The following is a 17406-nucleotide window of genomic DNA, read 5'->3' as shown; positions in this document are numbered from 1 at the left end:
GTGTGGCTGTGTGCCAATAAAACTTTGTTTATGGAAGCTGAAATTTGAGTTTCAAATAATTTTCACATGTCATGAAATATTTTTTATTTTTGTCCAAACCATTTAAAAATGTAAAAACCATTCTTAGCTCATTGGCCATACCAAAAAACAAAATGAAAAAAAAAAAATAGATGACAGGACAGATTTGGCCCACAGACTATTTTGCCATCTCCTGATAGAAGAATGCTTTTCAGTATCAGAAACATTGTACAACAAACTGACAAAAAAGGAGCAACCAAGTCTTACACTGCACAACAATACCTACCAGAAACAAAAAGGCACACTAATAAGTATGCCTCATCTGGAAAAGAGTGACAAAAACCATTAAGAATATCTATGGTAATTAAGTTAATTACACACAAAAATTTCTAAGAATATAGCATTGGATGCCCAGAAAGCACTCCAAAACTATTTCCAATATTATTAGCAAAAAGATACTCATGCTGACTCAGAGAGAGAAGACAAAGGCAATGATTCCATTTCTGCAGTAGTACAACACAGATCAGAATTAACAGTGATTACATTTAGGTCTAAAATCCCTGCCATGGTATTTTCTCAAGAAAATCAAAAATTCTTAAGACTAAATTTTATTTCAGCACCAGGAAGCTGTTATTTACATGTAAGACAAGTTTCTAGAAGAGAAGTGAGAACGACAAAATATTTGAGACTTACTACTCTAAAAAACTACCCAAAGAAGGGGCGCCTGGGTGGCTCAGTCGGCTGAACGTCTAACTTTGGCTCAGGTCATGATCTCACAGTTGAAGAGTTTGAGCCCAACGTCGGGCTCTGTGCTGACAGCTCGGAGACCAAAGCCTGCTTCGGATTCTGTGTCTCCCTCTCTCTCTCTGCCCCTCCCCGCTCATGCTCGCTTGCTCTCTCTCTCTCAGAAACAAATAAACATTAAAAATTTTCAAAAAAAAATTACCCAAAGGATTCCTCAAAGGAAAAATTAAGACTAGGGTCAAGATTCCATCCTTGGCTACACGTGTGAGGCCAATGCTAAAGCCAGCACCATGAAATGACCTTTACCAAGGATATGTTCCATCTTAGAACCCACAAAAAAAGTCAGTATTCGATAAACAGCTCAGGGCTCATCTATTGCACCTGACCACTTGCTACTTCTCAGTTTCTAAGTACAAGGCACTTTAGCAGAACCATGTGTTCAGGAACTGGAGAATTCTACTACTTGCCCCCAACCCAATCCTCTGTCACACACCCTGCAGCACCAACAGAAAGAGAAGCCATTTACTGATTACCACGAGAAGTACCTGCAAACACTGTATTTACCTGACCTGCAAAGGAAAGCTTCTAAGTCACAAACAGAGCACCACTACCTGCCTTTTCCAGATAAAACTGCATTTTGAGACAGAAAAGCAAACCGATACTCATTTTGATTTCACAACCTTAAACAATGGAATGCTGACAAAGCACCCTGCTATACATTCACACAACCACCTGTCACCAACATCACCCTGAAATACAAAGGGCTATTTTTATGTAGTACACTACAGAGATAGATAATATCCCATTGCCATGGCAACAAGTTTTCCAGAAGATATGCTAGCCCATGAAGAATGCAAAAGAGAACAAAGCTATTTCTTTGCACTTGCCTTTACTTTGCATATATGAGGAAGATTCTAAGTTTTTTTTTAAGGCCTTGGTTTGCTCAATAGGGCCTTAGTAAGTCTGAGCAATGTACAAAGAAATCCTGAGTGGACACATATACACACATAGCTAAATCCCTACAGGAATCTTATCCTTCAGGGAAAGAAAAATGCCAAACTAATGCCAGGTCACATCTCCAAATGTTGTAATATACTTTCTACTCCCCTGAATTCATCTCTGGTCCTAGGGCAACCTTTCCCACCATGTGCAGCTACCTCTTAGCAGAATCTCCAAGAGGGTCACTCTGTTTCTGTATTTTTTCCCGGTGCCCTGAACAAGAACAAACACAGCAACCCATGGAAATGTCTCACTCTGATCAAAAAGCACACACATGCCCACATCCGATATCCAAATGCAAAGAGACAACCCTACAGTCTTCAAGGCTTCCCTAAAGAAGTGGAAAGCACCAGCTCAGACGGACCGGTCGCTCCTGTCCAGTCCCCTCTTGTCCCCGCTGGAAGTATGCACAACCAAGCCCAGCTTGGCACAAATGGACTTCCCTCACCTCCCCACACCAGCCATGCCCCATTCTCCCTAGGATCTAGGGCAGTCATTCCCAGTCCAGCTTGTAGCCCGTGCCGGCTTTTCCTCCATTTATCCCCCAGAGCCACAACCCTTCTTCATCCACCAGACCAGGAGGCTGGTCTCTATAAGCTTCAACACCAAGGCTTCCCTGCCTCTGGCTCCCACTTGGGCACTGTAGCACATCAGACAGCTGGAGACAGAGTTAGTTATTTGTCCCTCAGCCCACCAGCTGCACGCCCCCTCCCGCCCGGGGCCATAGTTCTGGCAATGGTTGCATTCTTCTGGACTACTGTTCCTTTAGAGGAACCACACCTTTCACAGCTCCAGCAATAACATTCCATTCCTTGGCCCCTTCTGATCTAGAGACAGCCATGGTTCCTGCTGCTGCTAACCTCTCCATGCCTCCACGTTCCTATATTCAGTAAAACCCTCTGAGCATCCCATTTCCTTCAGGGCCCTGAACAATACATAGCCTTACCCCAATTTCTGTTGGCTTCCTTGGCTTCAAAGTTTAATCAGACTTGACCCTAGACTGTGCCATGCTCTGCTTTACAATACTGAAGCTCCTTAGAAGTAAGTCCAAATCCCCTATTCACATCCATAGACTCACCCCTTTAAACAAGAATTCCAACATTTACACAGAATTGCTGTGAAAGCCATAGCCTCTCCATTGAGACATCATCAGGAAACCTCCCTTCTTTAATGTTTCTTTAGAGAGAACGTGCATGCACATGGGGGAGGAACAGAGAGAGAGGGAGAGAGAAAATCCTAAGCAGGCTCCTCACTGTCAGCACAGGGCCCGACTCAATTTCTCAAACCATGAGATCATGACCTGAGCTGAAATCAAGAGTCGGACGCTTAAGCGACTGAGCCACCCAGGCCCTCCTCCCTTTCTTTTTTAGTTTGTCTGTTCAATAAAGACTGAATTTCAACACAAATAATTATGAAAAGTATTACCAGAAGTCACTTATCTTTGTGATCATGGGCAAGTTACTGAATCTCTGCGCCTCTATTTTGTTTTCTTCAAACTGGGGGCTGATAATACCTATCTTGTGGCTTGCTTGTGAGAAACAAGATGAGCATTCTACAAGTTAAACAACAAGGTGAATTACATGGTAATCAGTAAATAAATGGTAGTGCCTACTATAATTATTATCACGTATCTACAACCAGAGTAAATTTTGCCCCAAGGGACATTTGTCACTATCTGGGAACATGTTTGGTTGTAACAACTAGGGGAAGGGCAGATACTGGCATCTACTGGGTAGAGACCAGGGATGTTGCTGGACATTCTATAATGCACAGGACAGCCCCCACAGCAAAGAATAATCTGGCCCAAAGTGTCAACAGTGCCAAAGTGGAGAAACCTTGATATAGAACAAAGAATAAAGTAAAAGAATCTAAGACATCCACATGTTAAATTTCATGCATTTTGCTTCCAGTGTCATCTCTCAGTAATAGGACTCTGAATTTACCAGAGTGCATAGGAAAGGAAAAGAATTAAAACATTTTAAGACAATTCTAAAGGAATCCTAAAAAAACAAAACAAAACAAAAAAACTCAAAAAGCAAGCACACCAAACATCTGCAGGGGCAAAAACCTGTTCATGTACAACATCATCTATTTTTCATAAGGCTGACCCTGAACTAAGGGATAAAAAAAGAAATTTTTGCATTACATATGTTCTTCTGAAGGCATCAGGGCAAACATTACACATTTAAGAAAGCCTGCTTTTAAAAAAAAACAATTCTTAATTGCTGGCATTGATGGGATTTTCTTCAATTAGTCAAGAAATTAACACAGGTGAAACATTTAATTACCCCCCGGAGGCTGAACAAAGTTATTTTTCTGTAAACCAAGAGCAAAGTGTTACAAATGAATTAAGTCAAAGCAAATGTTTACTACTAACCTAATATTAACAGCCTCTCCTGGTCCCGAATTAAATTATGAGGAAAGCCGAGTTTCTCCAGTCTGTTAAAATCACTTTTCCTCTCAGGTTCATGTTCTAGCCAGTCTCTGAAGTAGAGGTAATAGTGGTAAATAACACAGACTCAAAAGCCAGCTGCCATGTGCTTCACAGGGGCTCCCTGGAATGAAGTGGAGTTGAGTGGGCCAGATAGAAAGGTCAGGAGCAGCGAGAGCGGAGCAGGGACTGCAGGGTGAGGTCCTAGAGGAAGCAGCTGAGCATTCATTCTCTCTGGGCTTCCTTCCCCCTGGCAGGGCTGCCTGGAGGGGGAGGGACCACCGCAGCTTTATGGAATCTCATTCCAGACCCAAACTTGCCAGCAGTGCTGCTGCCATTCTGACTCTGGAAACAATGAACTATGAAGAACTGAAATTCCTAGTGCAGACACCTCGCAACTCTTCTGAGCAAGGCTTCTTAATCGTTTTTTATGCCCCTACCCTTGGGTGGTCTGCATGGACCTCTTCTCAGAATGCTTTTAAATGCATAAAGTTAAACACTTAAAATAGATAGGCTATAAAAGAAACATCCCGAAATTTAGCTATCAAAATATTAAAAAGCAAGCTTGTGGTAGTAATGCATGGGTTTAAATATGCATTACTACCTGTGATAACTGTAGTATGATAAAAAAAAAAAAGCCTATTTCTACAGGTGATGAAATCACAGGTACGGCTACGACTGTGGTTTGTTGCCTGCACACACAATAGAAGGAAATGCCTGGTTTCAGTTAGGGGTTGGTACAAATAAAAATGTATACCTTTCCACATCTAAATCCACAGACCCCTGAAATGGCCCCAGGCCTGCTTTCGTGTATTCCAGGCAGGAGTGGGCATGCAGGGCATTCATATGTGCTTTTCGGCTTTTTTTCCTGCCTCCTACTAGTTTAGAGGAAAAACAAATTGCCTAAAGACTAAAACTGACAATACATGACAAGGTAATATATTTGCCAGTTCTACTTGGCATAAGAAAATGAATTATGCATGTTTTTTAAAAAGATAAAGAAATTTTAAATGACTGGTTGGGCAAAAACATCCACATTTTCAGGCCCCCAAAAGCTGAACAGAGTAATTTTCTGCTTCAGAAAACTCTGGAAGGCAAGTGAGGTACAAAATTCCTAAGGTGACACATACCCCCAATAATTCTCACTTCCTGGTATCTATGCTTTTGAATTATCCTCTCCCCTTCAGTGTAGACAAAACCTGTGACTTGCTTCTAAACAAGAAACAAAAGTTGTCCACCAAAAGGCGATGAGGGATCACACTCCTCTAAGCCAACTAGAGAAAGAGACTCTCCTTAAAGAAGCCAACAGCCATATTAGGAATTGCCTGTGGAAAGAGTCATGTGGCAGGGAACTGCAGGCAGCCTCTGGTAGTTGAAAGCTTCAGTGCTAAAATCACAAGGAACTGAATTCTACTAACAACTACATGAGCTTGGAAGATGTCCCCGAGCTCCACAAAGGAATGCCACCCAGTCAATGCCTTCATTTCGGCATGTGAAATCCTGAGCTGAGGACCCAATTAAGCCATGTCAGGACTCCTGACCAAAAGAAACAATGAGATAATAAATATGTGTTGTTTTAAGGTGCAATTTAAATTTATGCAAAGTCATTATAGAGCAATAGATAATTAATGCAGTAACCAATAGAGAGGATGACCAACCATCCCAATTTGGCTGCGACAGTCCAGCTTTGAAAACAGAGAGTCCCATGCCCCAGGAAACCCCTCAGTCCTGAGCAACCCAAGCTGGTTAGTTGCTGCTACGATCTGAATGTGTGTCCCCCACAAAATACATATATTGAAATCCTAATGCCCAATGTGATGGTATTAGGAGGTAGGGCCTTTGGGAGGTGCTTAGCTCATAAGGGTAGAGCCCTCATGAATGGGATTTAATGACTTATCAAAGAGGCTCCAGAGAGATCCCTACCCCTTTCCACCATGCGAGGACACTGCAAGAAGGTGCCAGCCATGAACCAGGAAAGGGACCCCTCACCAGAAAGCAAACATGCTGGCACCTTGATCTTGGACTACCAGCCTCCAGAACTTTGGGCAACAAATTTCTGTGGTTTATAAATCACCCAATCCGTAGTATTTGTTTTGTTTTTTGCTTTTTTAAGATAAAGTCATATATATTATAATAGTGAATGACATATTGCAATCATACATGTTAGATGTTATTTCCCTCCCAGCAGTTTTGTTATATAGCAGGCAGAGAAAACAAAACTGATCAACTGGTAACAGAGCTTTAAGTGAACAAGGTCTTGGATCGGGCTATGTAAGCAATTCCATCTTCAGTTACAGATTTTTCATAGTTCTATAGTTTGTGTGATACTTGTTATAGCAGCGTAAATGGACTTAGTTGTCCACCAAAAGACCATGTACTCAAGAAGAGAATGATGTAGGGGCCCCTGGGGGGCTCAGTTGGTTAAGTGTCCAACTTCAGCTCAGGTCATGATCAGTTCATGAGTTAGAGCCCTGGATTGGGCTCTCTGCTGTCAGCACAGAGCCTGCTTCAGATTTTCCGCCCCCACCCCCTCTCTGCCCCTTCCCAGCTAGTGCTCTCTTTCTCAAAAATAAACAAACATTTAAAAAAAACTTAAAATCAAATCTTGAAAAAAAAGGAAAAAAAGAACAGAATGATATAAATATAAAACCCTAGATACTTGCCTTTACGAAACAATGAGAAATTTTGAAAAAAATCTGGAAAGGAGCCAAACCCTCTTTAAAAAGTTACTGACAATTAACGAAACAACTCAACATTTCCTGACAACCAATTTTCTATACCCTTAAAGTAGGACAGTCCCCAGTTATGCATGTGAAACTAGGCCAATATTCAAATCCATCTTACATTATTTTTTAAGTAATCTCTAACCCAACGCAAGGCTTGAACTCACAACCTCACCATCAAGAATCTCACGCTCCACCAACAGAACCAGCCCAGGCACCCCCATCTTGTATTTCTAGTCTTCACTTTGCTGCCTTTCCAATCTCCCTGTTGGTTTGTCCAATTATTCTAAATCAGTCTCAAACACGTTCTCTGCCACTAGCTCGATTGTATGGAACCATTATTCAGTCTTGCCATTTGACCAAAGACCACATATACCTTTTCTGCCCATATTAAACCTCTCCATGTTCCCTTCGCCTGACCACTCCCAGGTTCCTACTTTAAAGATAAACACTATGAGGGGTACCTGGGTGGCTCAGTTGGCTGAACATCCGTCCAACTCTTGATTTCAGCTCAGGTCATGATCTCACAGTTTATGAGTTCAAGCCCCGAGTCAGGCTCTGTGCAAACAGCACAGAGCCTGCTTGGGATTCTCTCTCTCTCTCTCTCTCTCTCTCTCTGCCCCTCCCCCACTCATGCACGCGCACGCACACACACACACTCAAAATAAACAAACGTTTTTTAAAAATAAAATAAAAAATGAGGCACCTGGGTGCCTAGATGGCTCAGTCAGTTGGGTGACCAACTCAGCTCAGATCATGATCTCACCGTTCATGAGTTCAAGGCCCACGTCTGGCCCTGTGCTGACAGCTCACACCCTGGAGCCCGCTTCAGAGTCTGTGTCTCCCTCTCTCTTGGTCCCTCCCCTGCTCGCTCGTGTTCTCTCTCTCTCTCAAAAATAAACATTAAAAACAATGGAGCCTGGGTGGCTCAGTCGGTTAAGCGTCTGACTTTGGCTCAGGTCATGATCTCATGACTCCTGAGTTCAAGCCCCGCGTCCGGTTCTGTGCTGACAGCTCAGAGCCTGGAGCCTGCTTCGGATTCTGTGTCTCCCTTTCTCTCTCTGTCCCTCCCCCAGTCACGCTCTGTCTCTCTCAAAAACAAACAAACATTAAAAAAAATTTAAGAATATCAGTGTGTAGAGGGACCTGGGTGGCTCAGTCGGTTAAGCGTCCAACTTCAGCTCAGGTCATGATCTCACAGTCTGTGAGTTCAAGCCCCTCATTGGGCTCTGTGCTGACAGCTCAGAGCCTGAATCCTGCTTCAGATTCTGTGTCTCCCTCTCTCTCTGCCCCTCCCCTGCTCATGCTCTGTCTCTGTCTCAAAAATAAATAAAAACATTTTTAAAAATTTTTTAAAAAAGAATATCAGTGTGTATTTCACTGCCTATAAAGAAGCTTTTAATATTTGTATGCATTTAGTACAGTCCCCAAGTCATGTGCCATTCTATAGAAATAAAAATGCCACCTATTTTCCTTAGGCATAAAGGCCTCTACAGCACCATAATGATGAGTCATTGCAAGAATAAGTAATGAAGATTTTTAAAAAGGACACATAAACGAACTAGAGCTATATGTGTCAACAAAGATGAATCCCAAAAACCTAACAATGAGAGGAAAAGCGAGTTGCAGAAGGTTACAGAGTACGATGCTCCTAATTTTAAGTTGAAAAGCCATACAAAACAATATATTGTTTTAGTGACATACACACACACTATACACACACATGATATATACACATATAATAAAAGTATTAACATTTTTTTCAAATCATGCACACCAAATTCAGGACAACAGTAACCTCTGGGGCTGGGAGGGAGGAGGATTGGACCAGAGAAGGAGGTCACAGGAAACCTTCACACTAAATGAACGGTTTTACGGGGCGCCTGGGTGGCGCAGTCGGTTAAGCGTCCGACTTCAGCCAGGTCACGATCTCGCGGTCCGTGAGTTTGAGCCCCGCATCAGGCTCTGGGCTGATGGCTCAGAGCCTGGAGCCTGTTTAGATTCTGTGTCTCCCTCTCTCTCTGCCCCTCCCCCGTTCATGCTCTGTCTCTCTCTGTCCCAAAAATAAATAAAAAACGTTAAAAAAAAAATTTTAAATGAACGGTTTTACTGATTTGTTGGGTAATCCTCTAAATTTTGCACTCTTCAAGTATTTTTTTAGAAAAGAGTCAACAAGCAACTATAATGCAAATGTCCCTCTTTTAACGAAACAATGGTTTGGCTCTGGAACTTCCTATATCTGCTGGCATTCTTTCTTTTTTACAAAAAAAGAATTACTATCTCAAACAGCATACATTCTTAGTTACTGTTTTAGTATTCTGGCCTCTATCCCCTTCCAGTGTATGTTACAAAGGGATATGATATAAAGATGCAAAAATAGAAAACTGCTTTATTAGCATTTTTAAAAAATAGTTCTAGCTAATAGTCTAACAATGGGGAAAAGTTCACAAGAATTTGTCTTTTACCCTACAGTTTTCCTTAATGATTAAACAGTTGCTTCAATGAATTACAAGACAACCTTTAAATACGACTTCTTCCCAAAGCTGAGTCCATGCCCAGGAATTTTAAAAAAATCCCCTACTTCTAACAGCTTTGTTTTACTTCTTTACCTCAATCAAAGCTGCTTAAATAACCAGACATTATTTATTGGCTTTTTTTTTCCAATGCAATGATTTCTCCTGGTATTACAGAATCAGCAGTGTTTTATGTCTAAGAGTTAACTATCAAGTCAGAGAAAGATAAATACCATATAATCTCATTTACATGTGGAATCTAAAACCAAGCAAACAAACCTGAATTCATAAATACAGAAGATGGGGGGAGGGGGTGGTGAAAGTGATCAAAAGGTACAAACTTCCAGTTATAAAATAAGTAAGTCATAGGGATGTAATGTACAAAATGGCGACTATAAATTATATGATATTGTATATTTGAAAGTTGCTAAGAGAGCATGTCATAAAAATTCTGATCACACACAAAAAAATTTATAACTATGTGTGGTGACAGATCTAGATTTACTGTGGTGATCATTTCACAAAATATAAAAATATCGAATCATATTGTATACCTGAAACTTGCATTTTTATATAATAGATATTTAATATATAATGTTACATGTTCATTATATCCCAATTTAAAAAACAGACTATTTCAAAACAAAAGAGTTAACTATCATTAAAATGAAAACAAATTATGACTACTTCAAATATGCATAGCATTCCCCGAGACTAACACATTATACTAACAGAAAGATATAAGCCTATATAGGGGTGCCTGGGTGGCTCAGTCAGTTGAGTGTCTGACTTCCAGCCCAGGTCATGATCTCACGGTTCATGGGTTCAAGCCCCTCATCAGGCTCTGTGTTGACAGCTCAGAGCCTGGACCCTGCTTTGGGTTCTGTGTCTCCCTCTCTGCCCCTCCCCTGCTCATACTCTGTCTCTGTCTCTCTCCCTCTCAAAAATACAGTAAACATTTAAAAATTGTTATAAATAAGTCTGTATAGTTTATTGAAGTCTATATATAGTTTATATAAGTTTATGTAAGTCTATATAGTTTATATAAGTCTATATAGTTTAAATTCATCAAATACAATACTTGCTAGTTAAGGTAGATATTTTATTTCTAGAGGTTATATTTCCTTTTTTCTTTCTTTTTTTTTTTTTTTTTTGAAAGAGAGAACATGTGCGAGTGGAGGAGAGGGGCAGAAGAACAGGGGGAGAGAGAATCACAAGCAGGCTCCATGCCCAGTGCAGAGTCCAATGCACAGAGCCCAAGGCAGGGCTTGATCTCAGGACCCCAAGATCACAACCTGAACTGAAATCAAGAGATGGACACTTAACTGACTAAACCACCCGGATGCCCCTCTTTTTTTTTTTTAGGTCAACTCTACACCCAATGTGGGGCTTGAACTCCTCACCCCTAGATCAAGTCACATGCTCTACCAACTGAGCCAGCCAAGTGCCCCTCTAAAGGTTATATTTTAAAATGTCTCATAATCAAATAAACTGAAGAATAAAAAACATTTACATTGGAATGTAAATTCCATGAAGACAGGGATTTGTGTTTGATTCATTGCTGTAACCTCAGAACCGAGAACTGTGAAGTTATGTGCAATCGATACTCAAATACATGTCAAACCTAAACCTGATTCCCACCACACTACCCTATACCTTCTAGTAAAATGCTGGCCTTTGAATACCAATAAAATACTTCCCAAGTGAGAAACCAATCACTCTAACATTTGTAGTTCTTTGTCTTAAAAACTGTTACTCAGATAGCCATATTTTCTTTTTCTAATTTTAAAGGGTTTTGTTCTAACATTTTTCAACTAGTACTGGAATCTGGCTTCTAAAATAAATCAGCACATGAATACAAATACTCTAAGGGCACCTGGGTGGCTCAGTCGGTTAAGCATCCGACTTCATCTCAGGTCATGATCTCGCCATTTGTGAGTTGGAGCCCTGCATCGGGCTCTGTGCTGACAGCTCAGAGCCTGGAGCCTGCTTCAGATTCTGTGTATCTCTCTCTGCCCCTCCCCCACTCATGCTCTGTCTTTGTCTCTCCTTCAAAAATAAATAAACATTTTTTAAAAAATTTAATAATACTCTAAAAGTAAAGACCAAAAGGTCTTTTTTAAAATGGGCTACTATAATGCATTAAAATATAATTCAAGATGGCAAATAAGCATATGACATGATGCTCAACATCAGGTCATTAGGGAATTGCAAATTAAAACAACAATGAGATATCACGGTATTCCTACGGTCAAAATCAAAACCATTGATATCATTAAATGCTGGTGAGAATGTGGAGCAACATGAACTCTCATTCATTGCTGGGAGGAATTGCAAAATGGTACAGCCATTTCAGAAGATGGTTTGGCAGGTTCCCAAAAAACTAAAGATACTCTTACTGTATGATCCAGCAATCACACTCCTTGGTAATTACCCAAAGGAATTCAAAACTTGAAGTCCACACAAAAACCTGCACACAGATATTTATAGCAAGTTGATCCATAACTGCCAAAACTTGAAAGCAACTAAGACATCTTCCAGTTGATGAATGGATAAACTGTGGTACATCCAGACAATGGAGTATTTATTCAGTACTAAAAAGAAATGAGCCATCAAGCTATGAAAAGACATGGAGGAATCTTAAATGCATATTATTAATGAAACAGTTCAATCTGAAAAAATTACATACTGTGTTTTTCCAACTATATGACATTCTGAAAAATGTAAAACTATGGAGACAGTAAAAGTACTAGTGGCTGCCTAGGGTTGGGCATAAAAGGAAGGGATGACTAGGCAGAGCAAAGAGGATTTTTAGGGCAGTGAAACTATTCTGTACACACTCATGTCATTATACATTTGTCCAAACCCATACTATGTTCAACACCACAAGTGAACCATAATGTAAACTATGGACTCTAGTTGATTATTGATATGTCAATGTAGGCTCACCAACTGTAACAAATGTACTACTCTGCAGGGGAGTATTCCTAATGGGGGAGGCAGTATGTATGTGTGGCCAGGGTGTATATGGAAACACTATGTACCTTTCCCTCAATTTTGCTATGAAACTAAAACTGTTCTAAAAAATTAAGTCTTAATAAATATATATTTTTAGTAATTTTTTTATGTTTATTTACTTTTGAGAGATAGAGAATACAAGTGGGGTAGGGGCAGAGAGAGAGAGGAAGACAGAGAATCCAAAGCAGGCCCCCATGCTGCCAGCACAAAATCCAACATGGGGCTCGAACCTGCAAACCATGAGATCATGACCTGAGCTGAAGTCAGATGCTCAACCGACTGAGTCACCCAGGCACCCCAATAAATATATATATACATATATATATATATATATTTTTTTTTTTAACACAGAATGTACAACACCCAGAGCAAACCTTAATGCAAACGATGGACTTTGGGCAATAATGGTATCTCAATGTCGATTGTAACAAACATACCAACTTGGTGAGGGATGTTGATAATGGGGGAGGCTGTGCACGTGTGCTAGAAGGTGATATATGGGAATTCTCTGTGCCTTCCCCACAATTTTGCTGTGAACCTAAAACTGCTCTGAAAAAAATTAATTTATAAATATATATGTATATATATTTCAACAGAAAAAAAATCCCTAAGATAACTCACTTCCATGACAAGTAACAGGTATAGTTTATTTTTACTTTACAAAATTAAGTATTTAAAAAAAAATTTAACACTTATTTTTGAGACACAGAGAGAGACAGAGTGTGAGCAGGGGAGGGGCAAAGAGAGGGGGAGATGCAGAATAGGAAACAGGCTCCAGGCTCTGAGCTATCAGCACAGAGCCCAACGTGGGGCTCAAACTCATGAACTGTGAGATCGTGACCTGAGCTGAAGTTGGACAATTAACCGACTAAGCCACCCAGGCGCCCAGTAAAAAATTAAGTATTTCTGAAAAACACTTACTCCGGGTAAGACTTACGCCCTGCCTGAAACATTATGGCAATTTTTTTAAATTTATTTATTTTGAGAGAAAGAAGGAAAAAAAAAAAAAAAACACTAGGCGGGCGGGGCACAGAGAGGGAGAGACAGAATCCCAAGCAGGCTTCGAGCCATCAGTGCAGAAACTGACATGGGGCTTGAACTCAGGAACCCATGAGATCATGACCTGAGATGAAATCAAGAGTCAGATGCTTAACCGCTTATCCAACTGAGCCACCCAGGCGCCCCTCATTATGGTAATCTTAATTGTATGCTTATTAAAAAAATAATAATCTGGCTGTTACCATAGAAACTACCAGGGATGGTATCGCCATGATTTGAGCAGTTATACCTGTTGGTCCACTTAATTCTGAACTTACAAGTTCCTGTTTAAGGGAAAGGCTAAAAACGTCCACATTTGTTTTAAAGAATGGCTAATACACTCATGGGGAAATGCAAATTGAGTTAAATGGAGCACACACGCGCGCACACACACATCAAGATATGACATGCCATGCCACACCACACCCCACCCCACCAAAATGGTTGGTAAAAATTAGGTGGCTACTGGCTGCTAGCTTTGTTTGAATCTCTCTGATTACATTTCCCTGTCCAGGATGCCTTTGATGTTAATTTTCACCTGTATGAAGAATACTGGATAATTGCAATTGTTAGGTTAATGGGGAAGATGTATTTTGTTTTGCTGAGCTGAATAAGAGAGCTTAAAGCTCTGAGAAATTTACTGCAAGAAAACTTCTAGGCCTCTCCCCCTTTGCCAATATCTGAAACAGTCTTCTGCAAGCAGAAGACATCAAGAATATAACCTCATGGGGTGCCTGGGTGGCTCAGTCAGATAAATATCTGACTTCAGCTTGGGTCATGATCTCACGGTTCGTGGGTTCAAGCCCCGCATGGGGCTCTGTGCTGACACTTCAGAGCCTGGAGACTGCTTGGGATTCTGCGCCTCCCTCCCTCTCTCTCTGTCCCTCGCCCGTTTGGCATTCATTAGATCTCTCTCTCAAGAATAAACATTAAAATTTTTTTTTAAAAAAAGAATATAACCTCGTTCATGCAAATGCACTGTGCCTTGGGTTCTTTCTAAATCATATATACCTCAAGGGAACATGGATTCTAACACCAGGAAAGCCCCCTCCCCAATTCCTTAGGAGCGGTAAACCAACGCATTCACATTTAACATGCCCACCTTCTTTTACCACATTCCATGTATTACTGACTACAAAATAAGCCTTAACAGATGCCCAGCTGTCATTTATTTGCTGTATGGACTCAATCACTTATTCCTTTTTCAGTTAAGAAGCTGTAACAGCATTTAATATATTTATATGCTTGGGAATATTCTGAGGGCCACAGGTAATGGCCATGGTTTGTGTTTTAATACACTTTTTGTCTACCTAGTTCAGCTCAACCATGGAATGGTAACTGCAAAACTTTCTGCATATCAATGACTTTTTTTAAGGTTTTTTGGTTTGTTTTTTTGAGACAGAGAGAGGGAGAGAGAGAATCCAAAGCAGACTCCATGCTGTCAGTCCGGAGCCTGACACGAGGCTCGAACTCACAGTAAGATCATGACCTGAGCCGAAACCAAGGGTCCAATACTTAACCAACTGAACCACCCAGGTGCCCCTAATCAAGAACTTCTTTAAGGCATAAACAGCCATGCTAAGTTCTATGAATACTAATTACATTTTCAGAAATCCCCTCTAAAAGGTCAAAGATTACAGAATGGCTAAAGTTATGCTCACAAACATATAGGCATATGTATGCTCCAGTAGTATAAAGCACAAAACAAACCTTACAAACACAGTGATATTGCAAGGGACCCATAAAACCCTCACTAATCCTGTGGAACTAGATTCTAAAATACCACTCCCCACTCTAAATATTCAATCAATGTTAACTTTCATACTAACTACTGCTTTTAAGAAAAGCTTCGTTTCCATGCACCCTAATGTTTATAGCAGCATTCTTTACAACAGCCAAGATACGGAAGCAGCCCAAGTGTCCCTCAATTGATGAATGGATAAAGAAGATGTGAGATACAGATATAACGTACTGTCATAAAAAGGAATGAAATCTTTCCATTTGAGAGTATAATGCTAAGTGAAATAAGTGAAAGAAAAATGCCATATGATTTCACTCATATGTGGAATTTAAGAAACAAAACAAATGAGCAAAGGGGAAAAGGAGAGAGAAATCAAGAAACAGACTCTAAATTATAGAAAACAAACAGAGGGGAGGGGGTTGGGGGATGGGGTGAAATAGGTGATGGGGATTAAGGAGTGCACTTGTCCTGATGAGCACAGGGTGATGTATGGAAGTGTTGAATTACTATATTGTACACATGAAACTAATTTAACGCTGTATGTTAACTACTGGAATTAAAAACTTTAAAAAAAAATTTTAAAAAGCTTCAATTCACGTTTGAGACTTGATATTAAGAATCTTACTGTGAAAACCTGGTGACATCAAAAGGTAATGCTTACCAAGTAGTCTTTCTCAAAGCACAAAATAAAGCATCTGCTGTGGACTATCCCCTCCTCCTTTTCCAGGTATAGAGCAGTCAAAAGGAGGTAGCTATGATACACATTACTTTCCAGTTCTATTTCAAGTCCAAGTAGTAAGATGGGAAACTACAGCTGTCCCCCATGGTGGACATCTGGGGTCCATCTCTAGCCCTAAACAGTAAGTTTGGCTTTGCCTTGACAAACGTCCTCTTGCAGCCCTTTGTCCCTGCTCTGCAACTTATTAAGGCTTTCCAGTTTAATACCAAAATTCAGAAATACGTTAGTAATTAAATACATATAGATGGGTATACGTTTACATGTATAGAGGGCCAACAACATTCAGTTCTGGGCCCCCTGCTCTACATACATACATACATACACACACACACACACACACACACACACACACACACACACACACACACACTTCAAGTTCAAATCCCAGCAAGGCACCCCGGGCGCCTACCCCTTTCCACTCACCCAGCAGAGGGAAAAGCAGGAACAGCGAGCAGAGGTTAAACCAAACACCAGCCAAAACAAACACCACTTCCAGAACAAGGCAAACTTTGGGTCTGGGCGGCTGCAGAGCCCCAGCAATGGCCGGGGGAGGGGAAGGAGTGTCAGTCTGTCTCAGAAGAAGACGGGGAGCGCACCCAGCACTCCTGAGCTGAGGAGGAGGCTGGTGTGTTCCCTGGGGGACAAGGGCGTCGCCACCATCCCCGACTTCGACCTGGCCGAGGCGTCCAGGTCCCTGGGCAGCCCCATCGCCCCACCCCGCCCCCTTGTCCCCACAGAAATGGTCCCCACAGACCGTCAGTGGCAAGAGGAGCGGGGACTTACCTGGTGCAACGTCTCGGCGGGCAGCTGTGACGCCCGGAACAGGTCGGCCACAGGGCCCGCGGCTGCGGTGGCCGCGCTGGGGACGGCTCTGGCGGCCTCAGGGGGCCCGGACCCGGGGCCCCCGACTGCGGCGCCGGCGGCGGCGCAACTCGCGAAGAGCTCGGAGTAGCACTGCTGCTCGCCCTCGCTCAGCAGCAGAGGCGGCCCAGAGCCGCAGCCCCCGCCCGCCGCCGCCTCCATGGGGCCTGGAAGGGGGTCCGGGGGAGCACCGTCACCGGCTAGGCAACCGCCGCCTTCGCCTCAGTCTCCGCCGCCTCGGTCTCGGCCTTGGCCGCCGTCGCAGCCGCCACCGCCCCCACGCCCCGCAGCTGCCGCGCTGCCGTTTCCTCCCGGCGCGCGCCGGCCCCGCCCCCGGACTTGAATGTTGTGCCTCCGCCGCGCGGCACATGGAGACAGGCGCGGGACGGACCAATCGTAGCCTGGGATCGCACCCCGGCCCCGCCCCCGCCGTCCGCCCCGCCCCGCGCCCCGCCAGGTAACTGACTCCGCGGGCCGCCCTCCTCGCAGCGGGTCACCTGCCCCGCCCGCACTCCCCAGGCCCGGAGGGCGGGGGCCAGTCCCTGGCGCGCCCACCCAGCCTGGGAGAGGTGCCTTTGGCT

At 42.4% G+C, this 17406-nt stretch overlaps 1 protein-coding gene across 12 annotated transcripts in view; it reads right to left on the bottom strand.

Annotated features, from left to right (window-relative positions):
* REPS2 (RALBP1 associated Eps domain containing 2) overlaps positions 1–17143 on the bottom strand; it is a 353324-nt gene extending 336181 nt beyond the window's left edge. For all 12 annotated transcript variants that reach the window (XR_008290030.1, XM_053202117.1, XM_053202118.1 and 9 more), the window contains exon 1: positions 16748–17143. Coding sequence is in view for 11 of the 12 variants with exons in the window: in XM_053202117.1 (XP_053058092.1) it covers positions 16748–16987 (240 nt within the window). In the remaining variant the exon portion in view is untranslated. The remainder of the gene's footprint in view (positions 1–16747) is intronic.
* Between the last annotated feature and the right edge of the window lie 263 nt (positions 17144–17406).

Source organism: Acinonyx jubatus, chromosome X (genome assembly GCF_027475565.1).
Source record: "Acinonyx jubatus isolate Ajub_Pintada_27869175 chromosome X, VMU_Ajub_asm_v1.0, whole genome shotgun sequence".
In the NCBI taxonomy this organism is placed as follows: domain Eukaryota; kingdom Metazoa; phylum Chordata; class Mammalia; order Carnivora; family Felidae; genus Acinonyx; species Acinonyx jubatus.
The sequence above is the reverse complement of the archived record's forward strand: the minus strand, read 5'-3'. Positions and strand labels throughout refer to the sequence as shown.